The following is a 23,449-nucleotide window of genomic DNA, read 5'->3' as shown; positions in this document are numbered from 1 at the left end:
TAAAAGATTAGGCAGCTCAGTCGCTGTGCGTCATCGCCATATTCATGAATGGAATGGCCCCAGTATGGCATCACACTTCAATTCGTGTTAAAGGGATGGATGGCGAGAATAGCAAGCTCTTGTATTGACGATTCTTCTCTTTTTGAGAGCACGTTTGTAGAATAAGTTATGTACTGGAGCAGTCCTGCTGCAATGATGACCATATTCAAACCGTTGCGGACAAGATGGAAAGATTGCGACGATCGATTACCCCAATGTTAAAACAGCATATGATCTGTACATCACGAAGAGGTGCGATGCGAAACAAGTCACCCCATAATGTATCAACTATTCCCACAGGTGTCGTCTTATAATAGCAATTTAATCTAGGAACAAGGGCAGGCAATGATTGTGGTTCGTTGACGGCTACATGGACCGACAGTGACTGATTGACGTGAGGTTACGCAGCAATGAAAGCCCACAGAGAGGTGCAATAAAGCGCTTGGGTAGGATGAATTCATTTCCAATACAGATGCGTAACTAATTCCAAAAACAGATCGATCCAAAAGAAGGATTGCCTCAAAGAGGACTTCTCAACTACAACTAGGCTACAGCTACACTCGCGGCATCGTTCTTTGCCATCACTTCCAAGTGATCACAAAGACCCCTCACCCGCTGCTCAATACCAGCATTGAAAGCTGCGGCCTTCTCAGGATCCCTCGGCGGAATACCCATGATGGGAAAGTCAAGACGAGACTTTTCACACCATTCACTCACCTTGGGCTCCGCCATCCACTTGAGTCTGTTCCTCATAGAAGCCAGCAAGGTCGTAGGATATTCCGCCGGTATGCGAGTGTACGGAAAAGGGTCGCAAAGATAGTTCTTGAACTTTTCGTCGTCGTAACTGCCTTCGACGTGTCCAACGAGAGCGGCGCTGAACGTGGGCTGGAAGAACTTGATGTTCTGGATCGTGATGTTTCTGCCATTGAAGACGGGAATGGGTGGCACGTTTCCTAAAGCAGCCGCAGCGCAGTCGATGAAGAGAGTGTCGGGCACAGGAGTGTATGTGCCCTTCTCTAAAGTGACCTTGTCTGGGTCAATGCGTTTGACCCGTCCCTGACGTATGATGTTCGTGACTTTCTTCACCTCGTCAAACTCCGCCTTGGTGACAATCGCGTGCCTGAACATGGTAGGCTCGATGCTCTTGTCCAGACGGTGAGCATGCCCGAATTCCTCCATGCGGTGAAACATCTCTTGAGATGTTTTGGACCCCATGATGGCTGCGCCCTTTTCTTCCAGCAGTTGTTCGGGGTTGGGCGTGGTCTCCGGAGGTTGAAGTGTAGCGCGTTCCAAGAACCAGGAGTCGCGCGGCATGATCCAAGAAATGTGCTTCGGGTCAATGCCTTGGGTTAAGAGAAACGAGCATGCGTCCATTCCAGTCTTCCCGGCTCCGACGATTGTGTAGGCGCCGTACGGTCGCTTCAGTGTTGCTAGAGCGTTGGGCGTGACAAGGTTGACTTTGTCTGAAACTTCATACGAAGGTGGAGCCATAGAGGGGACTGTGATCTTCACGTATGTGGCGTCTACAATACGAGTGTTCGGTCCAACCCGGATGGTTTTTCCAGTGACAATCGATTGAAACTCTCCATCGCCAGTGTAGTTGTGCAGTGGGTAATAGGTAACGCGACCGGAAGGGAGGAGAGTATTGTTCAGGACCTTGGTGTAATAGGCAACAACCTCGTCGCCCGATGCCACCTCGGTAAGGCCTTTGTTGAATCCAACTTGATCGATTTTCCCATCTCCGAGATGTCGAGAGTTGACACCGTAGACGAAGGATGGTTGGTGAAGGGTCACAAAGGGGTAGGCAACTGTCCAATGACCTCCCGGGCGCGAATAGCGATCGACAATGGCTACCGTGATCTCCTTCTTAGCGGCAATCAGGGAATCAACGAAGGCCATTCCCGTAGCGCCCGCGCCGATGACGAGGTAGTCGGCGGATATAGTCTCGGTCATGTTGATCGGTTCTGAGGTAGGTATGCAGGTTCGAAGAGTCTTTCAGGAGATTGCTGGTATGTTCGAGACGAAGAGATGGAAGTTTGGTATAGCAAGAAGAGAGAAGAGAAAGCAGACTCATATACCTAGGCACATACCTTGCCCGACCAGAACGCGTGTACTGGATTCTTCAATAGGGTTCAACATACCGCTCCTTCGGCATCATTATTTCGCTGTCGATATTAACCGTAGTCCATGATAACTTGACTTGTCCTTGGAGGTTTCCTGTACATTGCGGCCGAGCCTGTTGTTGTGACAAAGTTGCTCCGATCGGTCGAAAGCTCCCGAGAAATAGCTTACGGACGTAAGCAACGGAGCCACACTGTGATATTCTAGCTTGAAACTGCCATCCTGCCAAGCAGTACTTGTGGCAAGCTTACGGACGTACAGGTACCTACTCAGCTTGGAAGCAAGCGCAAAAGCGTGGAGCTATTGTGTTCCGAGCTTTGGTATTATGTGGTCCTCCGAAAGACTGTACCTACGCAGCACCATCTCCAGCATATCACAAGACAAGGCCTTACTGTTGGTCCTGAGATTATTGCTATTGATTTCTCCCGGGAATAGTGGCCCGATCTAATAACAAAAGTTTTACCGCACAGCTGATATATGCCCATGGCTGGAGGCATAGAGGTTCGATGTGGCTTGGGTGTGGGCTCGTGTCGCTACGGCTTCGGTTTCAGCTTTGCGTGATTAGATTGGAGGTTCTTCTTATCTACCAGAGCACGATTGTATACAATCGGAGGTCGCTCGCGTGTTCTGCGTCATGGCTGCGATATAGGCCAAAAAAAATGGCAAAAAGAAGGATGTGCAAAAACATACAACAGCGGGGATTCGCTAGTGGTCACCCACCTAACTACTAATCCGCCGGTACAATGCTTGTATATGGCTGAGCGGACGGGAAGCCTAATTCTCATTGTCCTATGGTCGTATGTGAAGGAATGGGTGATCTGGTGGTATATAAAATTACTGCGCTGTCTTCGAGAGCGGAACGGCGGCGAGGACGGCATGAGAGGCGCTATAGGAGGGCTGCGATCGCGGGAGAGAAGACCAGTACTAGGATATGCTCGAAAGGTGGACCTGTAGACATGTTGCAGTCCGTCCAAGCCTGTTTCGTCGTCGGTCCTCGCAGACTCGCTGCGGCACGGCGCAGGGCGCTACCGAGGTATAGCTGTGATGGTGACGCATGCCGAGGATGGGACCAGCTTGATGCTGTAGAGCGGAATAGTCGCAGCAGTAGCAGTGGTAGTGGTGGTAGTAGAGCGGAGGAGCCATAGCCAAGATACAGGTGCCTCCTTCCTCTGCTTCAGGAGCCTCGTGGCATGGCGTGCGTAGGCACGTGCGCAGGCGCGTCCACGTTCCAAGGCGCGTAAACAGCCGATGACGTAGCGTGGCTTGGGGCCAGCCATCAACATCTGGGCAGATGGCGCATACATATCCAAGGCTGGGACTGGCCGTTGCCACTCCATTGTCTTTAACAGCGACATAATGTTTACCACTAAGGCAACCTCACTGCGAGCTCTGTCTCGCGTACCATATAGGGCCAGGTGCCCAGCAGCAAGGAGACAGTATGCGACAGACCATGAGCAGCGCACCAAGGAAACACTGAAGACATCATCGCGATTGACATGGTGAGTAATTGCTATTTCAACTCTTTGCGCGGTGCGCATTGCGTCCCCATACCAGCTGCACAAGCCATACTGACTGCCTCAGGCTCACCACAACCGCGGCCGCCGGCGCTGCAGCCCTCTACTACACCACCACTCCATCTACTTCCACCACCTCCTCCTCCTCTGCGCCTTCCACCTCTAAGGCCGCCCCACCTCCCCCAGCGTCACATGATACCAGCCGACCGGGGCACCGCCACGAATCCGAGTACGCCTCCGACGTTCCCAAGCCAGTGGAAGACCGCCACGGCGACAGCGTCACCAAACATAGCATCGCCGCGCACAAGAACCAGAACAAAGTCCGTGAGGGCAAGTTCTCGGGCAAGGAGTTTGACAATCATGAGCTGGTGCATTCGCCGGGGAAGCCTGGAGGTGACTTCGAGGTGAAGCGGTAGGATGGGAGAAGGTGATAAGGGAGGTGAGGATTGTTGAGCGAAGTACAACGGAGTCGCAAAATCACTGAGCGCACTCATGCTCTCTGTCGATGTCTTGTATGCATTCATATCCGCTTCTTCTGTCCTGATGGGGAACAAGATATGCCGGCGACGCTGCCTTCTTCCGCATGTATCCTATCTTCGGTTCGTATATACCATCGATCTAGGTCTCGCTTGCATCGCATTTGCGCACGTCTATTGTGGCCCAAGTCCCGCATCCCTCAGCTCCTTGAAGAACTTATTGGAAAAAGCCGAATCAACGAATTCCAGAAATTGGGTAACTTGCTTCCCATCCTCCGTGAAATGCAAGATCAGCGCGTATTCATTCGCGTACGGTCCGATGTCACTGTCTGCTGTGCTCGTCGCATGCATAATACACGTATGCGCATCTACATCATGCACCTCTGTGTGAACAGTAACCTAGGGGCACGTCAGTCGCTTGCGTCCCAAAACCTAACCCTGTGTCTTACCTTGAAGTCCCTGAAATGTGGCAGCATTTGACTGAAGCGCTCGCGATATTGGGTGTTATTCTGGATTGGCCGTCCTAGCGATGCAGGAAGAACTTGTTGTGTGCAATCTTCCGTTCGATAGGCCATTATCTTGTCCATGTTCCAAGCATTGTACCCGTCAATGACGGCTTGGGCCGTTGCTTTTTGGGCGGCGAGGGCGGACATTATGGATGCTCAGAGATGGAAGATGGTGATAGTATCGCAGTGGAGAGCTGCGTTATGATTATTGATATATACATGTCTGACTGATCACAACCTTGGAATAGGCTAGCGAGAAGCGGGCAGGTGGCGGGGTTGATAGACGCATGGTCGTTGGCGAGTAGTAGCTACACACCCTCAAGACGCGACAATTTAGGTTTGTAAAGATGCGTCATGCACTAGGGCGACCATGTTGCGCGCCGAAAGTCTCACTATACAGCGCATTCTGTTCCGCTGTTTAGGCTGCCTCGGCCAGTGGCTACCTTCTCACATGCCCCAATGCCCTTTCTCCCCGCCCAACGCCTTTACAGCTATGCCCACCTTATCGCACATGCGCGCCTGATTGCTGACGTTCATATACAGGCGTGCGCAAAAAGCAAAACGCCTTTAATCTGCAACAAAGCCCCGCCATTAGGGAACCGCGAAGAAAAGAGAAGATAATGCGCCTTTGACCCCCGGGCTGAGCATCGAGAAGACTTAGAACCGTCCCTAAGGGAATGTTCCCTTGAAAGGTCCAATACTCCCCGGATCAACTCTTGTGAAAGCTCCTTCTCTTCGTATTTCGAGATCGCAGAAGCAGTTCTGAGAAGATTCTTTATCTTACAGCCGTTTAGTACGTACCTTTCGTCAGGTATTAGCAAGGCTATGTAGAGCCAATGATGATACCTTTCTGCTACTTTCGTGTGCTTAAAGAACGGCTAGCATCACTGCGACGAGAAACATGTTTGTATCACGAACCTGAATGGTTGCTATGAACTTATACGGCAGCTACGTGATAAGACGGAAGACGTATCGAAAGGTCAACAGTGCACATCCGTTGAACTCGACGACCAAGCCCACTGACTTTGATGCCCGCGCCACTAGCCACGTCGATTTCGGAAATGTTCCTTCGCTTTACCAGCAGGAAGACCCGTTGTTCGCTTGCTCCCCACCCAATGTCCAGCCACTTCGCAAACACCCCGATCTAGTGCTGGGATCTTCGCCCTTCCAAATACCTCGTCCGTACTTAACTTCCATGGCTGTCCTCCCACATCTGAAGCCATCAGCGTCGTTGTCGGGTTTACGTAGTTCAAGAAGAAACGGTCGATCGTAATTCCGAGTGCTTTCGCGCTTACAATGTCTCCGTATATGAGCGTTGGGTAGAAGGGCTTTCCGATGTAGTATACATTGATGCAGCGCAGATCTGGAAGATAAGTGGTCGGATCGACAACGGTGTCGTTCAGCAAGCGTCTCACAAACCCCGTAGTGGGACCCATGCAATCGACAATAGTCAAAGACTTGAGGCTCACCGGCAGTACTGAGAACAAGAGTCCGTTGGCCAGCACGACGTGACTAGGTGGAAGCGCAGACTCCGGTATTATCAACGTCTGTAAGTCATCGAAATGGTAGTATATGGGCGAGATTCGTTGAGCCCGAGAGCGTGTTATACCACTCCATGAGGATGGCAGCTCCAGCTTGGTGAGGCGAGAGTACTTGGATTCGAAGACTTGAGCGAGGTACTTGTGCTCTCGTAGTTGTTGCGTCGAGGGGTCATTGGTCCAATGACGTCGGCCATCAACCTGCGGGCTCATTGGTCCTTGCCATGGGTCTGCATCCCTGAGCAACATCGGATAGTGCAACATATGACCGCCACCGAGAAGCAGTTCTTCAAGGTTTGGTAGCGCCAGCAGAAGCAGAGCGAGGAAAGCGTTGTTGTGACCCGCTCGGAGCGCGTCTTCCCACATCCGCTTGTTGTGGTTACTCACGTCTTCAGCGTCCCGGATAACGTTTAAACAATCCGTTCGGAAAGTAACTTCGGTCTCGATAGCGAACTGCCTCGACGGCATTCTTGACCGGCGTCGCGCATCCATGTACCGCAGAAGCCCAGCGCGCAATCTGCGCCGAAGTTCACATTCTCGGGCACTGCTCCAGGGCTTTTGTATACAGCCATCTTCGATGCCACCGTAGTTTGCTTTCCGAGCCTCGGGAGATACATAGTTTGTGATTTCAAGAGATTCGACCTTATCCGCCCATTCGTTGGCGGGGAAATCTCGGAGCGTTCGGAACAAGGCGAATGCTTTCGAAAGTGGAACGGTAAGTGCTTTGAGCTCGTGAAAGGTGGTTCGAACGACTTTGGGGAAGCGAGTGTTCGCAGCGGCGAGGGATGTTAGATTTCCGTAGGCGCTTCGGTCAAAGCGCGGCTCGACTATAAGTTGAGGGATGATTTGGAGAAGTAGTTCGTCGGGGAGGTCCCTGATACTGGCCTTGGGAATACTGCTGGCAGTGGAGGACGACATGGCTGAAGATCAATAGTCTGCGAGCGTGCGGAGGGGTAAATTTACGAATAAAGAGTATAAACAACAGTGATCATATGAAGGAAAAGGAGAGTAAATTCATAAGCAGGTGTTAGTAGGCACCCATCTGACTACACAAGTGCCCCTCTATGCGTTCGATTAGGATAGACATGATAGAAAGTGCGGGGCAATGGGATCGAAGCGTAACCAAACAAGGCGAGATAGGGAATGTTCAAGCAGAATTCCCCAGCTAACATGTGCTGTTGCCTGGAAGGGGGTTCCGTCTCGAGTGAAATGGTCGCACAACCTGTCTCCATATAACGGGTAACAGGTGCAATAGCCAAGAGCTTCCGGGATAGTGGACAGTAGCGGACGTAGTGTACATTAGAGAAGGCTGTCGCCCACTCCAGTAGAGCCATCGAGACAAGTGGTGAAGTCGTCAAGGAAATCGCAGCAGCTGCTATGTGCCTTCGTTGCACGACCGCATATGTATCGTTGCACCGCAAACAATGGTTGTGAGGACTTCCTTCCGTAGCGTGTCTTTTGTGGGCACATCCCGTCTGTCGCTGGTATCAATCCTGTCTCCATGCTCAGTGCTGACTAGACGGCAGACGAGTGTTGTGATGAGATCATCGAGTACACCGACACAACCGTAACAGTGGCCGTACTTCGACCTCCTCGGGGGCGACATCAGTGCAGCCCCGTCGTAACATGGACTGGCATGTGGTCAAGTGGTGGAGGAGCAATCCCTGCGTGTATGAAACCGATGTCCACGCACTTAAAGGGCCTGAAAGGGGGCATCTTCCCAGGAATTCTGTCACTGCCGGTGTTCATATCCTATCCAGTACGCAGTGTGACTGCATCTTGAGATACGGCATCGGACCGTGCAAGATTTAATGTGGTTCCGCGACCAGCGGCCTTGCATTCACAACATGTCTAGGGGCGGGTGACTGCTGACTCGGACCGATTTGATCGCTGAAGGGATCGGCCGCCAACGGTTTTCTCCGCAGCTCAGGCACATTCTCATAGTCATTACTGGCGAGAATTCTCTGCTACGACTCGTCGAGTGACATCGTCGATCTCGGCGAGAAGAAAGGTGTTGCGACTACACGTTCATGTCCGGTGAAAGACTAGCATAGTGCTCTCTGGACTACCAATTCAATAGTCAGAAGGCTCGAAGCTGAGGTTTGCGTGTAACTCGACACGGGCATTCGATGTGGAGCAGGCACGTGGCGTGGAGACGCGTCGGGAAATTGCTGCTGGCCCAATTCGTCCAGACAGCGCTAATCCTCCACCAGTTCGGTAAAGCCAGGGTCAAGGCACGGGTAAAATCTCCAACGGCCGTCTCGTGGTTGTAGCGCGATGTCAACAAAAGGCTGCGTCATGGAAGGTCTACCGTGCGCGTTGTGAAGGCACTAAGCTGTGTTGGTCAACGCTACGCCGCTTGGGGAACATTCGGGCCGATCCAGGAAGGAGTGTGCCTGAGTGCTGGCTTCCGACGATCGGGCAAAGACACCACCGTACTTTCTGTAAAATCGCGACTCAGTAGTTTGCGCGACCACGTCGTGGACTGCAGCTTCAAGTATATTTGAGTAACTGGAGACAACAAATTGCAGCTCGTCTACACTAGAAGACGCGCATACGGGCCGATCGTTCACGTTGTAACGGTGAGATGTGGCTGAGCGGACTGCAACCCACTGACAAGGAACAAAGAGCCGCCCTGAGAACGACCAATGCAGCGAGGATACCAGTGCGATGGCAGCCCTATCTAAGCTTTTCTCGCTGAATGGGTCATACCAATGAGTCGCTGGAGACGTCTACGATAGTCCGCATCGAAGCCGCGAGTTCCGCGCCCTGGCAGTTCTACCCCTGATGCCGATCCCAATCGACACCAACACGATGACCTGAAGCGCACAGATTATGAGTCGAGACTGTTAGAGGCACAGCAAGATGGGAAGAGCTTTAGGAACCTGAAAGCGGCGTCGCGCATGGCGCATGCCCTAAAGGCATCCTGATTAAGGTTCCTCTTGGTAAGGCGAACTAAATGAATTCAGGGATGCACACCTGGGAAAACCACGACCGACAGTATCTATGCCAAGCTGCCAGCCTCAAGACAAGATACGGTGAGGCTGTCAAATCTGCCATACTCCAGCTAGAAATTACTCGAGCGGGGCAAAGGACCCGTGCTGGTGGTTTCCACCTTTATGGGGTCACCAACAGCGATCTACGCTCATGATACCACTTCATAATGGCCGAATGCATGGGTCACTCCAGTGGATCAACTACGGATACCCTGGAATCAGGCTTCGTCATGTCGATCGATATCCTACTGGTCTTCCTAATGCACACAACGGTGATATACCGGACATTACTGTGCTGCCACACTTGTACATGGTGTGGCGTTAGGAGAGAGACGTTGCAGTGGGTGAGTATATAAGTACTATCGGCTCCGACTTGAGGAAAAGTATCAATCAGCTACAGATCCACAGTCATTCCTTTTTTACGACACTCGCTTTTTGCTCCAACTATTTTACAGTCTTTCCAAGAACCCTAATTCTCCCAAGATGCGTTTCAACGTCCCCGCCATTCTTGCAGCCGCCGCTGTTGCGAACGCCGCTGTTATTCCCCAGATCCCCAAGGTTGATGGCGTCGTTGGTGGCGCCACATCTGGCGTCTCTTCCACCGTCAACGTGAGTACACTCCAAGTCACCTTATGATTACCCAACTGACAACTTCAACAGAAGGTTGAGGGTGTCGCAAGCCCTAAGATCAACGCCTCCATCGGTCGCCGTGTTAACGCAAAGGTCGGCACCAAGTTCGGCTCCGTAGACGCCTCCGTCGACCCCAAGAAGATCAACGCCAACGTTGGTGCCCACATCACCAGGCGCCAGGTCCCTGACGTCAAGCCCATCGTTGGTGGTGCTACCTCCGGCGTCACCTCCACTGTCAACGACGTCAAGAACGTCGGTGCCGACGCCAAGGTCGAGGCTCTCGACGACGTTGTCGAGGTTGAGGTTGGCAAGCGCCAGGAGCTCCCTGTCGCTGGTGACCTCGTCAACGGTGCTACCTCCAAGGTCACCTCCACTGTCGACGACGTCAAGAACATCGACGCCAAGGTCGATGCCCTCGGTGCTTCCATCGACGCTTCCATCGGCAAGCGCCAGGACCTCCCCGTTGTTGGCGACCTCCCCGTCGCTGGCGGCGCTGCCGGCGACGTTACTTCCAAGGTTGGCTCTACTCTCGCCGACGTCCAGAACCTGGACGTCAACGGCATCGCTGAAGGTGTCACCGCCCCTGTTGCCCCCGTTGTTGACGGTGTCGAGTCTGCTCTCAAGCCTGTTGTCGACGGTGTCGAGCAGGCTGTTGCCCCTGTCACTGGCGCTGTCTCCGGCCTTGTCACCCCCATTGTCAACGACGTCAAGGACAGCGCTCTCGGTGCCGTCAACGGCGTTACCTCCAAGGTTGAGTCCACTGTTGGATCCACTGTCGACGACGTCAAGAACACCACTGGTTCCGCTTCCGCTCTTGGTCAGTCCGCTGACGCTGCTGTCACCAAGCGCCAGGTTCCTGACGTCGCTCCCGTTGTTGGTGGTGCCACTGGTGCCGTCGAGCCTGTTGCCAACACTGCCACTGGTGCCGTTAAGCCTGCTGTTGACACCGTCGAGGGTGCCGTCAAGCCTGCCGTCGACACCGTCAAGGGCGCTGTTGAGCCCGCTGTCAACACCGTCAAGGGCGCCGTCGAGCCTGTTGTCAACACTGTCACCGGTGTTGTCTCACCTGTTGTTGACAACGTCAAGGGCGTAGCCGGCTCTACCGTCAAGACCGCCACCGACAAGGTCGGCTCCACCGTCGACGATGTCAAGAACATCGACGTCTCCGCCGATGTTCTCGGCGCTGCCAAGGTTGACGCCTCCCTATAAAGGCGCTGCTAAGCTATGACGGTCATGCTTCGAGCGTTACGCAATCTTTCCAGCGTCCATCAGCGAGACGCATTTGTACATATATCCTAATCTGTAGTAACATCTAATCAGAAATACCCCCCCTAACTTCGTCCATTGATCGTGAACGTGATATCTTGAGATGGATTCGTGATTGTTATTCATACGCCGCTACTTCGCGCTGTGCTAATCACGCCCCATGAACGAAGAATTGCTAACCCATGCATGTCAAGTGTATGATGTCTCTTATCGACACGAAATAACCGCGTGGTAAATGAGGCATGATTTCTGTCACCCACGATCGAGCTCGGTGGGACGATGCAAATTATCTCATCTCTAACCACAGTTCTGCGCTATATTCAAGCTCTTAAGCCACCCAGAGTATGAATCCATGTAATCATCTCGTTTCCGTGTCGACACATCCTACCGTATTTGTTCTGAATATTATTCATTGAGGCTTCGTCGAGTTGCGAAGAATGTATTGCCTTAGTATTGGTTGTGCTCAGGCTGTGAGTGGTGGTCTGTATGTACCACGGTATATAGAGTGGAGCCGAGGGCCATCCGTAGTTCAGGACACACATTTTGGGTAAGAGAGGCTATCACCCAGTCTTAGCTCCATGACAAGTGAGAGGTCCTTGGGATCGACTGCCACGTATTTATACGCAATATATGCCGTACGACGCTTCTCCCTCTGACTTCAACACACATTCCTTCCACAACAACAGTAACTTTACTACGGAACGGAAGATATGGAGTCCCAGAGTAACCCACACAAGCGACAGAAGCTTGGCTTTGAGAAGTAAGTCGTAAAGTACATCTGGGATAAGTATATTGACAACATTGGTTCCAGCTATTCAGATTCAAAGGTCCTATCCGACGTCACGATTCGATACGGAGCTTCGGGAGAGCGTACCTTTGAAGGTCACAGACTGCTGCTAAGTGCGAAGTCGTACTGGTTCAAGGCAGCCTTCACCGGTCAATTTGCAGTAATGCCAATCTCGCACTACAGATATGTATGTTCATACTGACCTAAGAAGGAAAGCTCCGCCAGAGAGATCACTCTAAAAGAAGACGACCCCGATGCTCTCAGGACCATGCTAAATTACGCATACGATGAGAAGTCCGTACCCTGGCCAGACAGTTCGTTAGCTGGTACTACCCTCGACATCCATCATATCTTAGAACTGTACCGTGTTGGTGACAAGTACGACTTCCCTGCATTTCGGGGCACACTTATCTTACGGTTCATGACTGCTTTGGACAGGTGGTTCTCTCGACCTAGTAAGCCTTCAGTTGAATACGCCGCTGAATCTGAGGAATTCTGCGAGATCATCAGAAAAGTCTATGACATTGTTGGTTCTGAACATCAGGAGTACCATGAATTGGTGGAAACTTTGCTCCAGGCAATAGACGAGCACAGCTCCGCTCGCATTCTCAACAACACCAACAGCAAGCAGCGCATGATAGTGAAGGCATCCAGAGAGGTAGCAGAATTTGGACGAGACAGCTTCCTGCACTTAATGGACATGGTTGGAACCGAGGATCACAAGGATGGAACGGTATCTATAACCGAGTTGTGTACAGGAATCAAGGTCGTATGTTTGCTTTGCGAGGAACATTGGTGGAAAGTGGTGGTTGAGGGCTCGAGCGCAAAAGACAGAGAAGATGAAGAACAGGTGATGCGGTGCATGCGCGAGGACTGCGATGGTTTGATGCAAGATTTCAGGTTCTTAAGGCGAAGCGATCCATAGTTTTGCTGGTAGGCTTGCATGGACGCAAAAGTGGTAGCGCGGTCTTGCCTCGGCAGCGGAGATGTCCGGCACTACCGACAGGCCACCCTGAGCTAGGTTTCAACTTTCCAATGTTTCCCCCTCGAATTGCTGTCCATGAACTTGCGATTCCACCAGCCTGCCACTTTAACGACGTTACGACCCATTGACGACCATTTTGCATCTCCCGCTCTCTTTTCTGTCTTTCCGAACTGTTAGAGATACTACGCGTGGCTCCTACTTAGCTCGGAACCGTCTGCGACCAGCCATACCTAGAACACACGCCCTCGCGCAATCACGCCTCACCGCTCTCGACCTCAGCTACATAGCTCATACGACTTGTTATCGCACTCGCTCTTTACGTCGAAATAACGCACCCTCCTTAACTGCCCACCATGCCCGAAACAACCAAGGTCGTGCCCCTCACCTGCCACGGCCATTCGAGACCTGTGCCGCATATCCACTTCTCGTCCCTGGTCGACGAGGACCAGTACTACATTATATCAGCATGCAAGGATAACAACCCCATGCTCCGCGACGGAGTCACGGGAGATTGGATTGGCACCTTCCTGGGCCACAAGGGCGCCGTCTGGCAAGCGAGACTCTCCTCGGATGCCTCACTAGCAGCGACGGCCTCTGCGGATTTCTCTGCGTAAGTGCTTTCGATTACCGCAAGCGAAGATGGTACTAATACTTCACAGCAAGGTCTGGGACACCCACACCGGTGAAGCTCTACACACTCTCTCGCACAACCACATCGTCCGCGCCGTCGCATTCCCCAATCAGCCCCACCCTCAGATCCTCGCGACAGGAGGCATGGAGAAGAAGCTGCGCATCTACGATCTTTCACGTAGCGACGCGACGAGCTTCGAGATTGGCGCAGGTGTCCACACCGGAACCATCAAGTCCATCGTGTGGACATCGGACCCGAACGTCATAATCACAGCCGCCGAAGACAAGAAGGTGCGGTGGTGGGACTTGCGCCAGGAGTCTACAATCGGCGAGCACGCCGTCGAAGGCACTGTTGGCTCTTGCGAGTTGGATAACACTTCCTCGGAGGGCATTTTGAGCGTAGCTGCTGGAAACAGTGCCTACTTCTTCAACAGCCAGTCGCCCGGATCGCTCATCAAAAGCATTAAGACACCATACGAGATTGCCAGTGTGGCCCTGCACAATGGCGAGCGGAAGTTTGTCACTGGTGGTAGCAACCAGAATGATACCTGGGTCAGGGTCTGGGACTTCAACGAGGAGAAGGAGCTCGAGACCAACAAGGGCCATCACGGGCCTATCTGGTCGGCAAGCTTCTCGCCTGACGGAAAGCTCTACGCGACAGGCAGTGAGGATGGAACAGTCAAGCTCTGGAAGTTCACATCCGGCCCGTACGGTCTGTGGAAATAGGATTTCGCATGACCGGCGCTGCTCCTTGCCACACCCATGGCCAGATGCAACATTACAGCACCCCCATAATAGCAAATACGAGACAACTAGCATTTACCACTTTGGACACTTTGGACAAGCTTTTACCATCGCGATTCTTGACAATGACATGTATGGAACAGGTGAGCAGAAGCGCTGCGAGACCATATCGTAATGGCAGCATTTGGAGTTGACATTACATTCGCGCGCTATCTCAGGCTACTCCAACCAGGGTAACTGTACCCGCGGAATTATCCGATTCGACATGCCGAAGGATCAACAACACCAATGGCGTGCAGCAACATCATCCACCTGCATGTGCTACGGCCGGCCTAGGTAGCGATATGCAATGCTCAACACAACGATAAGACTGCCTTGGCAAGATAGCCGATAGCTGCGTTCACGGCCGTTGCCAAGGGTGGGAGGCCTTGACTGATACACTTAAGTACAGATGTCATAACCCCGCTGTATGTATTAGCTATCAAACATTATTACTGCCTGTGGGAAGTCGTTGCCTGGGTCTTCGGTTGTTGCGTCTCTACCCCTCCCAGGTCAATACCTAGGTAGCTAGATCCGGAATTGAAGCATCAACATCCTTTTCAACAACAACTGCGCAGAGTCAAAATGGGAGAGAAAGAGGAGATCTCGCCAGCGCGAGAGGCTAGCATCGATGAGGGCCAACTCGCTGCTGAGAAGCAGATGCGCGATATCGGTGCAGATCTGTACCTCGAGGTCCAACAATACTCAAGAGAAGAGCTGGAAGCAGAGCGCAAAGTCGTCTTGAGAAAGATCGATTGGGTCATCATGCCGATGGTACGTTCTCTCGAAGTCATACCACTAAGCTATAAGACAGCACAGCTAAAGAACCACCCTAGATCTGCATAACATACATGATCCAATTCCTGGACAAACTCTCCCTAAACTACGCAAACGCCTACACCCTAACCCCCGACCTCGGCCTCCAAGGCGACCGCTACGGCTGGGTCGCCGCCATCTTCAATTTCGGCTACCTCTTCTGGGCGCTCCCCGCAAACTACCTCATCCAACGCCTCCCCGTCTCGAAATACACCGGCCTAATGATCCTCCTCTGGTCCATCCTCCTCTGCTGCCACGTCGCAGCGAAAAACTACTCCGGCATGCTAGCCCTCCGCTTCTTCCTCGGCATGTTCGAAGCCAGCATCAGCCCGGCCATCATGAACATAGTCAGCATGTTTTACCGCCGCGACGAACAGCCCGTTCGTATGTGCGTGTTCCTCTCTTTCAACGGCATGGCAACCATGGTCGGTGCGCTCCTCGGCTACGGCCTCGGCCACGCGCATTCCGCGCATATCAAAACCTGGCAGCTCATCTTCCTCGTCATCGGCCTGTTGAACTTCGTCTGGGCGTGGGTGTTCCTCTGGGTTATGCCTGATAGTCCATCCACCGCCAAGTTCCTGAACCATAAACAGCGCATCGTGGCGATTGATCGTATTGCGAGCAATATGATTGGCGTTAAGACGAAGCAGTTTCAGAAACATCAGGCGCTGGAGGCGGTGCTGGATTTCAAGGTGCTTTGTATTAGTCTGATTGGGCTGTGCTGTGGTGTTATTAACGGCGGTGTGTCGAACTTCTCGTCGAGTCTTATCAGGGGGTTTGGGTTTAGTGGCATTTATGCTACGTTGCTTCAGCTTCCGACTGGGGCTATTGAGTTTGTTGTTGTGCCGCTGTGTGGACTTGCGGCGGGTTACTTTAGGGATACAAGGTGTCTTATCCTGGCTCTGGTTTGTTTGCCGCCGCTGGCTGGGTTGTTGGGGATTCGACTCACGCCGCTATCGGAACGCTGGAGCCTTGTTGGATGTACCTGGCTGCAGTACATCATCGGCGCTCCGGTTATCTTGTCCTGGAATCTGCTCACGACGAACATCGCGGGTCACACGAAGCGTAGCACTGCGAACGGGATGTGGTTCGTTTTTTACGCGGCGGGCAATATCGCAGGAGCGAACATCTTCTTCGCGAGGGAGGCGCCACGTTATTTCTCGGCATTGACGGGGCTCATCGTTTGCTATTGCGCAATGGTGGTGATTGGAGGTGTACTGGCTATGTGGATGGGCTGGGAGAACAAGAGGAGGGATAGGATGTATGGTCAGGGCGAAGATGATCAGGCCATTCGGGATGGATTCAGCGATTTGACGGATAAGCAAGCGAAGCATTTTAGGTATGCGCTGTAGAGTTTGTGGACGATTCAATGGGAAGATATCCATCGTTACTACGTACTTGTCTCATGAAGAGATGTTCATGCTCTGTAGGTCCTTTGCAACGTCATCCCCCGTCACATCATTCTTATCCACATTATGTGACAAGTATCCAATGCCTTCACATCCACCTTCATCATCAAATTCCACACCAAGTACCTCCTTTGCTACCCACTGTGCAGTCTTGGCATGCAGACTGGGTTCCATCAGCACATCCTTCCTCTTCCCTCCATACACCTTGCTTCTTCCCTTGGCGAGCGCCTGGAACACTACCAACTGGTCCCGCAGGTGCTCGTCCACGCAGCCACCATGCTCGATCTCTGTTAACAAATCATCGGATACCTTCTTCACGACGGTGGGGATGATCTGTTCGAGCTTCCCAGCACGGAACCCACGATTGTATAGCCAGTCGCGGCCAAGCTTCATGCCGTTGGACGTGGTCGCTACTAGTAGGAGGTAGTAACGTTTGTCGTGGTGTGAATCTTCAAATGTAGTGTCAATCCCACCATCGTGGTCGCCCGCATAGCCGAAGAACCGAGACTGGCGTCTCTCAAACATGACATCGAGTTCCTCGCGGAATTGCCGCTCAGTGTCTTTGGGTGCGATGATCGTCGCCGTTACACTGACAATCTCTTCTCTGTTGAGTAACTGAAACGCTGATAGTCTTTCTCTCATAGGCGAAATTGTGTATGTGACGATGCCAACAGTGGCACTTCCCTGTGACCAGCCCCGCGAATGGATCTGAATGCCGATGTGTGGTATGCCGATGAGTTCCAACATTGGTATGAGGACCTGAATGACGTAGTCGATAGATGGAGAGTTGGAAACGTTGGTGCCTCCATCGATACATATACGTATCGGCGTTTCAACTCCAGAGAAGATGATGTACGGTAAGATGGCTTGAAGAACTAGATTGACACTTCCGGGGGTGCTTTGTTTGATCCGCACGTCGCCAGCATCGAGTACGCTGTTGAATTGTTCGACGATCTTGGATGGTATGAAGGTGATTTCCTTGCTCTTGAGTTCTGCACTGTCGATGTTCGCATTGCTTGCTTGTCCTAGCCACTGCACACAGGTCAAATGCTGGGCTTTGAGTCCCCCGCCGCCGGAGCGCTTGCCTCGGATTTTGCTGATGTGGATTGGCTTTCTGGTTAGGCTCGAGAGACAGAGGGCTACCCGTAGGAGCTGGCCTCCACCTTCGAGGGTCGTGCCGTCTAGATGGATTGGTGTCGGTGTTTGAGGTGTGGACGCCATGGCTACGAACAATGCTGCCGTACGACTGTGCAGCTCATCGATGAGTTATGTGCAACAGTAGAACATATTCTGAGATGCATCGCTGTTGGGGCTGAGACATGGGTTGATGCCTGGTGTATGAGTGAAGATGACTCAGGCGGTCGCGCCTTCCGTTCACGCCGCGCATGAGCCTCAAGGCAACCTGTATGAAGCAGGTGTATATTGAGTCATATTTGAACCTTCTTCGTTTGAGAGATTGAACTTCCTGTGTGTAAACCTCATCGATTTGGCGTGGGGGTGAACAAGGAGACGACCTAGAGCGCGCAAAGCTGCAGCGTCCCGCGGCGATCACGTCGTGCAGTCACAAACATTCAGACAATAGACATCCATAAAAACACTGGGAATCTAGAACGTGATCATTGCAAAGACCCTTGAACGCGGGCGTGAAGTTGATGGTGCCCTGCTTCAGGGACTCTCGGAGATCGAGCCGCGGCACGCAGGCGATCGACGCGGCGGTCCTGTCGTCATCAGCGAGGCGCCGAACTTTTGATTGACATGTCCGAAGTCGTCCACTCCCACGTCCGCACGTCCATGGCCATGTCGAATGCCTCAATAACGCCCCAATTCCATCTTCACGTCCGGTAGCCGCCTCGTCTACCCTCCGCCAGCCATGCGCGCCCCGCTGGCTTTCTCCGCAAAGGCCTGGCACGGCCCAGGCAACGGAGCCCTCTTTTCAAATATACAGTCGCGCATCTCGACGACAACACCCGCCATTTCGAGATCCTTCGCTACGACGCCAATACCGAAAGCTTCAATACCCAAGGCGTCACCGAATAGCTGCGCGCCGTCCCTCTTCGCACCGTCATCAATCCTCCGACTCGCAGCCGCGGGCACCACACGCAACAATGGCCTACACACACCAGCTCGCATGTTCACGACATCGCGACTACTAGCGGAAGCCTCAAGCAATGCCAAGCCTGCGAGACAGCGCATATCATACAAAGAGGAAATCAAACAAAAGGGCATCGTAGACTTGGAAGAGCACGATGGCGAGCCCGAGAACGAGGAACAAGGCTTTGCAAAGTCCGAAAAGGCAGCGCAGGCGAAGCAGGTCAACTTGAGCGCCAAACTCAGCAAAGACGGGTCTGGCTCTTCGGGCGCACCAGGCGGCATGAAGGAGATCTGGAGACTGATCAAAATTGCCCGACCTGAGCTGGGCGTACTCTCCTGGGCCTTCCTGTTCTTACTCCTCGGTTCTGGCATTTCTCTCTCGGTACCCTTCTCAATTGGCAAGATCTTGGACGCCGCTACCTCGACTGAGAACACCAATGGTCTACTCTTTGGCGTGTCTCCATCTATCTTCTACTTCGGACTAGCAGGTGTCTTGACGACCGGCGCTGCGTTCAACTTTGGGCGTATCATCATCCTTCGAATCGTCGGAGAGCGTATCGTCGCACGTCTTCGATCGCAGCTCTACCGCAAGACCTTCGTCCAAAACGCCGAATTCTTCGACGCCAACAGGGTTGGAGATCTCATCTCCCGTCTGGGTTCGGATACCATCATCGTTGGAAAGAGCATCACACAAAACTTGTCGGACGGTCTACGTGCGCTCGTCAGCGGTGCAGCTGGTTTCGCCATGATGGGTTTCGTCAGTCTGAAGCTTACCGGTATTCTCGCACTGATCGCCCCGCCTGTCGCCCTCGTCGCCTTCTTCTCCGGTCGGTCGCTACGAAACCTCAGTCGCAAAATCCAGAAGAACTTGGGAACATTGACCAAGATCGCCGAAGAGCGGCTAGGGAACGTCAGAACAAGTCAAGCCTTCGCTGGAGAGGTTCAAGAAGCATCACGATACAACCGGCAGATCAAGAGGATATTCGCTTTAGGAAAGAAGGAAGCGGTTGTTGCCGCGAGCTTTTACGGAAGTACTGGACTAATGGGCAACCTGACCATCATCTCCATCCTATACGTTGGTAGTAACATGGTCAAGAACGGCGTCATCTCTATCGGTGAACTGTCCTCGTTCTTGATGTACACCGTCTATGCTGGTTCTAGTATGGTTGGTCTTTCCGGCTTCTACGGCGAGATGATGAAGGGCGTTGGAGCTGCCAGTCGTCTCTTCGAACTCCAGGATCGCAACCCAACAATATCGCCCACCAAGGGTCTGCCAGTCAAGTCGGCGCGTGGCCCCATCGAATTCAAGAACGTCAACTTCAGCTACCCGACCAGACCAGCGGTAACCATCTTCAAGGACCTCAGCTTCAGGATTGAGCAGGGTACTAATGTGGCCATCGTTGCACCCAGTGGAGCTGGCAAGTCTACAGTCGCTAGTCTCCTTCTACGTTTCTACGTCCCCAACTCCGGAACCGTGACCATCGACGGCCGAGACATCACCACCTTGAACGCAAAGCAATTGAGGAGGAAGATTGGCTACGTCGGCCAAGAGCCTGTACTCTTCTCTGGCACAATCGCAGAGAACATCGCATATGGCGTACCCAACGCTACACGTGCTGAGATCGTGGCTGCTGCCCGCAAGGCCAACTGCCAGTTCATCAGCGATTTCGTACGTACAACCCCCTATCATATGAAAGCCCCGCTAACAAGCACAGCCTGATGGCCTTGAAACACACGCTGGTGCAAGAGGAACTCAACTCTCCGGAGGTCAGAAGCAACGTATTGCCATCGCACGAGCACTCATCAAGAAGCCCGACATCCTTATCCTCGACGAAGCCACGAGTGCCCTGGACGCCGAGTCTGAAACTCTTGTGAACCAAGCGCTAAACAAGCTTCTCCAAGAAAACAACACAACTATTAGCATCGCCCATCGTCTATCAACGATCAAACGGTCCGACCGTATTATCTGCATCGACTCTGAAGGTAGGGTAGCCGAGGAAGGCACCTACGAACAGCTCAGCTCGAACCCAGAGGGTGCATTCAACAAACTCATGGAATGGCAGATGAGCGGTGGTGACGTGCCTGCTAAGGACGTCAAGGCCCCAAAGCCTACGGAAGAAGAGGAAATCGAGCGAGAGCTTGATGAGGAGAAGGAAGAAGCTGCTGGCCGCAACCGTGTCTAGTGAAGCTGCATCTTTATTTGTATCATATCCAATGGCAGTCGTGGCGATTTTGCGCGACTCTCCTGCTTCTTCATGGAAGCAACGGTGGGCAAGCCCGCCACCAACAATGAACCTCCACATAGCACCAGGGTTGCTGCACGCTTGGGCCAAACCACGCATTCCAAAAGCAGAATGCGCTCCGCAGGGAGATCAGAGAGATCGCCCTCTCGCATGGCGCTATTGGAGTGGTGCGATTTGATCACATAAGAACTTATACGATCAAGCTCCTACATTGCCATAGCCTAGGATATAGTTCACGTTCTGACTACCCAAGCATGTGAGGCTTGCAACTACAATCAAACAATCATTCTCCTCTCAATATCACTCTACACTCTGCAAAACATGTCGGGACGCTTCACTAGCTCCTTTAGCACCCTGATCGCACCCTGCATCGCCATGTCATCACATAATCAGGTACGACACCACTCATAGCACGCACCACACCCTGATACAGGAGAGGCTACCAATCAAGGCTCTACTGAACACACTAGCGTACCGAACGAGGCAATCTCCCCGTACATCGTGAGGTAACGCGATGGTGACGTCATGCATACCATGCAGTCTAGACCCTCCACACCTAACGCGCGCTGACGCGATGTATACCGTGATGCAAAAGCAACGTGCCATATAATCCCCATCTCACTCGACCCCAAAGCCCATCCATCCCAAACCAATTCCTCCCTAATGCTCAACACCACAACCCGTCTTCTCCGCCTCTCCACATCCACACTCACAAAGCGAAGTCCAGTCCCCATCACCAAATCCTTCAGCACATCCACCCCTCGCCTCTACGCCGCCAAAATGGACGCCTTGAAGAAAGTCGGAAACCGCGAGAACGCACCCCCCAAACACGAAATGGTGCATTTCCCCGGCCTCATGTCCGAAAAACGCAGTTTCGGCGACTTCCGCACCGTCCTACACACAGGCCTCTACTCGCAAATCGTCGCCATGGAAGTCCCCGTCAACGGCGAGATCGGCGACGAAGTCCATCTCGTCGACCAGATCCTGCTTTTCACATCCGGAAAGGGGCTAGCGACGGTGAATGGCAAGGACCAGGAGGTTAAAGCTGGTGATGTTGTTGTTGTGCCGGCTGGCACGCAACATCAGTTTGTTACTAAGGGGGATCAGCCCTTGGAGTTGATTACGGTGTATGCGCCTGCGGAGCATTTGCCGAGTAGTGTGCATAAGACTAAGGAGGAGGGGGATAAGGCGGAGGAGGATGAGGTTGATGAGGCGCCTGAGTGGGCGTTGAGGGGGAAGGGGGAGAATGAGAAGGAGGGGTTGGTTAGGGAGAGTGGGAAGTATTAGATGGGAAGGCTGTGTAGTCTTAATGATAAGCGTATTGTTGTTTGTTGGTGTAGGAGATCGATCGTGAGCCAGGGTACGTGCATGACTGCATATCGCGTAGGATGTTAGACCTCAACCCATTCCGTAAGCTCTTCCTTGCGAACCTTGTGTCGCAGGAGCCTCTTCTCTTTCCCCTCTCCATCAAAGACGGCGGGTACGATTTGTATGTCAGACTCGCTGCCAAACTTCATCGTAACATCCCATGCCTTCCCTTGTTTGAGCTCCTCAATATCGTCCGCAATCTTGAGAGCTTTGTACTGAACACCGTCTCCCAAAGTAGTGCCCCAAAACCGTTTTGATTGCGGCATCTTGGTGCGACCGCCTTCAATATCATTTTCTGGATTGAAGTTACACACCAACCACGGCGCGCCTGCTCTTCCATTCTCCTCGATAGCGACGACGAGGATGAAGTTAGAGTCAGACCAGGATCTCTGCCATTCGTTTCTTCTAGCCCTTTGTTTGTTACTTTCCAAGTCACAGTCTTTAAGACAGAACACCCGGCCCAGCTGCATAAACACAAAGCCCGTGGCGTCGTTGCCTCTAGACTCGTTTGTGAGTCCAGATTGATCTGGTTCAATTTCCTTAGGCTGGGCTCCTGCGGTCTCGGTATCGGATGCTCTCTTCCACATATTGATACCAAGTATATCTCCGAATTCCGGCCACTCGCGTTGATCGTCCCAGTCCACGTCTTCATCCTCGTATATCAGTTTGACATACCCATCGGGTACTAGGCCGAAGTGGTAGTCGCAATGCATTCCCCATTCGAGCGCGCCCTTGTCTATGCAATTCAGTATGTCATAAACGGCTTCGCGCGATTCTCCATCATAGAAGTCGGTTTCTTGGACCGCTTTGATGAGGTCGGCGGCGGTTGGACGTGGTTGGTTTTGGCGGATGCGTTCTGCTTCCTCTGCCTCTTGATTCGTTTGCTTGAGTCGCCATTCGTGATATCTGTCTATACTTGCTATGTCGGGAAGGAGTTGTTCCATGCCTCGGGGCTGGTGGGAAGAGCTGCCGTCGTTGGGGCTGGGATAGCCAGCTTGCGACATGGCGCTGGCCATGAGTTCTGCGAAGATCTTCTCGCAATCGGCGTCGGTTAGGGATGACATGGTATCTTTTCGTTTGTTTGTTTAATCTTGAGTGAAGGAAAGAGGGAAAGAGATGTCAATTTCAATCTTGCGGTGTGGAAAGGCAACTTTGAGCTCTGCGGGTGAACCATGGTACCATCAGTGAGTCACATCGTCTATGATCCAAACTCTGAACCCTTTCCAGATTGGAAAAGACATCAGTTTTTTC

General features: G+C 52.6%; 9 protein-coding genes across 9 annotated transcripts; 5 read left to right on the top strand and 4 right to left on the bottom strand.

Annotated features, from left to right (window-relative positions):
- Positions 1 to 582: 582 nt before the first annotated feature.
- Positions 583 to 1,992, bottom strand: J4E84_007868 (uncharacterized protein; the record flags this gene model as incomplete). Its single annotated transcript, XM_049390446.1, has 1 exon — positions 583 to 1,992. The coding sequence occupies one exon, from the start codon at positions 1,990 to 1,992 to the stop codon at positions 583 to 585; it is 1,410 nt and encodes a 469-aa protein (XP_049241906.1).
- Positions 1,993 to 5,696: 3,704 nt separating this feature from the next.
- On the bottom strand, positions 5,697 to 7,112 carry J4E84_007867 (uncharacterized protein; the record flags this gene model as incomplete). The annotated part of the gene is made up of 1 exon (XM_049390445.1): positions 5,697 to 7,112. One exon carries the CDS (start codon positions 7,110 to 7,112, stop codon positions 5,697 to 5,699), a length of 1,416 nt encoding a protein of 471 aa, XP_049241905.1.
- Positions 7,113 to 9,673: 2,561 nt separating this feature from the next.
- On the top strand, positions 9,674 to 11,029 carry J4E84_007866 (uncharacterized protein; the record flags this gene model as incomplete). Its single annotated transcript, XM_049390444.1, has 2 exons — positions 9,674 to 9,799; positions 9,851 to 11,029. The coding sequence occupies 2 exons, from the start codon at positions 9,674 to 9,676 to the stop codon at positions 11,027 to 11,029; spliced, it is 1,305 nt and encodes a 434-aa protein (XP_049241904.1).
- Positions 11,030 to 13,211: 2,182 nt separating this feature from the next.
- On the top strand, positions 13,212 to 14,214 carry J4E84_007865 (uncharacterized protein; the record flags this gene model as incomplete). Its single annotated transcript, XM_049390443.1, has 2 exons — positions 13,212 to 13,468; positions 13,518 to 14,214. The coding sequence occupies 2 exons, from the start codon at positions 13,212 to 13,214 to the stop codon at positions 14,212 to 14,214; spliced, it is 954 nt and encodes a 317-aa protein (XP_049241903.1).
- A 642-nt stretch (positions 14,215 to 14,856) lies between these two features.
- Positions 14,857 to 16,439, top strand: J4E84_007864 (uncharacterized protein; the record flags this gene model as incomplete). The annotated part of the gene is made up of 2 exons (XM_049390442.1): positions 14,857 to 15,045; positions 15,108 to 16,439. 2 exons carry the CDS (start codon positions 14,857 to 14,859, stop codon positions 16,437 to 16,439), a joined length of 1,521 nt encoding a protein of 506 aa, XP_049241902.1.
- A 51-nt stretch (positions 16,440 to 16,490) lies between these two features.
- J4E84_007863 (uncharacterized protein) lies at positions 16,491 to 17,717 on the bottom strand (the record flags this gene model as incomplete). Its single annotated transcript, XM_049390441.1, has 1 exon — positions 16,491 to 17,717. One exon carries the CDS (start codon positions 17,715 to 17,717, stop codon positions 16,491 to 16,493), a length of 1,227 nt encoding a protein of 408 aa, XP_049241901.1.
- A 649-nt stretch (positions 17,718 to 18,366) lies between these two features.
- Positions 18,367 to 20,770, top strand: MDR2 (multidrug-resistance transporter mdr2; the record flags this gene model as incomplete). The annotated part of the gene is made up of 2 exons (XM_049390440.1): positions 18,367 to 20,256; positions 20,303 to 20,770. 2 exons carry the CDS (start codon positions 18,367 to 18,369, stop codon positions 20,768 to 20,770), a joined length of 2,358 nt encoding a protein of 785 aa, XP_049241900.1.
- A 723-nt stretch (positions 20,771 to 21,493) lies between these two features.
- J4E84_007861 (uncharacterized protein) lies at positions 21,494 to 22,117 on the top strand (the record flags this gene model as incomplete). Its single annotated transcript, XM_049390439.1, has 1 exon — positions 21,494 to 22,117. The coding sequence occupies one exon, from the start codon at positions 21,494 to 21,496 to the stop codon at positions 22,115 to 22,117; it is 624 nt and encodes a 207-aa protein (XP_049241899.1).
- Positions 22,118 to 22,221: 104 nt separating this feature from the next.
- J4E84_007860 (uncharacterized protein) lies at positions 22,222 to 23,262 on the bottom strand (the record flags this gene model as incomplete). The annotated part of the gene is made up of 1 exon (XM_049390438.1): positions 22,222 to 23,262. The coding sequence occupies one exon, from the start codon at positions 23,260 to 23,262 to the stop codon at positions 22,222 to 22,224; it is 1,041 nt and encodes a 346-aa protein (XP_049241898.1).
- Between the last annotated feature and the right edge of the window lie 187 nt (positions 23,263 to 23,449).

This window comes from Alternaria hordeiaustralica (genome assembly GCF_023758085.1).
Source record: "Alternaria hordeiaustralica strain BMP 2776 chromosome Unknown scaffold_18, whole genome shotgun sequence".
Classification (NCBI taxonomy): domain Eukaryota; kingdom Fungi; phylum Ascomycota; class Dothideomycetes; order Pleosporales; family Pleosporaceae; genus Alternaria; species Alternaria hordeiaustralica.
Note: the sequence above shows the minus strand (reverse complement) of the source record. Positions and strands in the feature narration are given on the sequence as shown.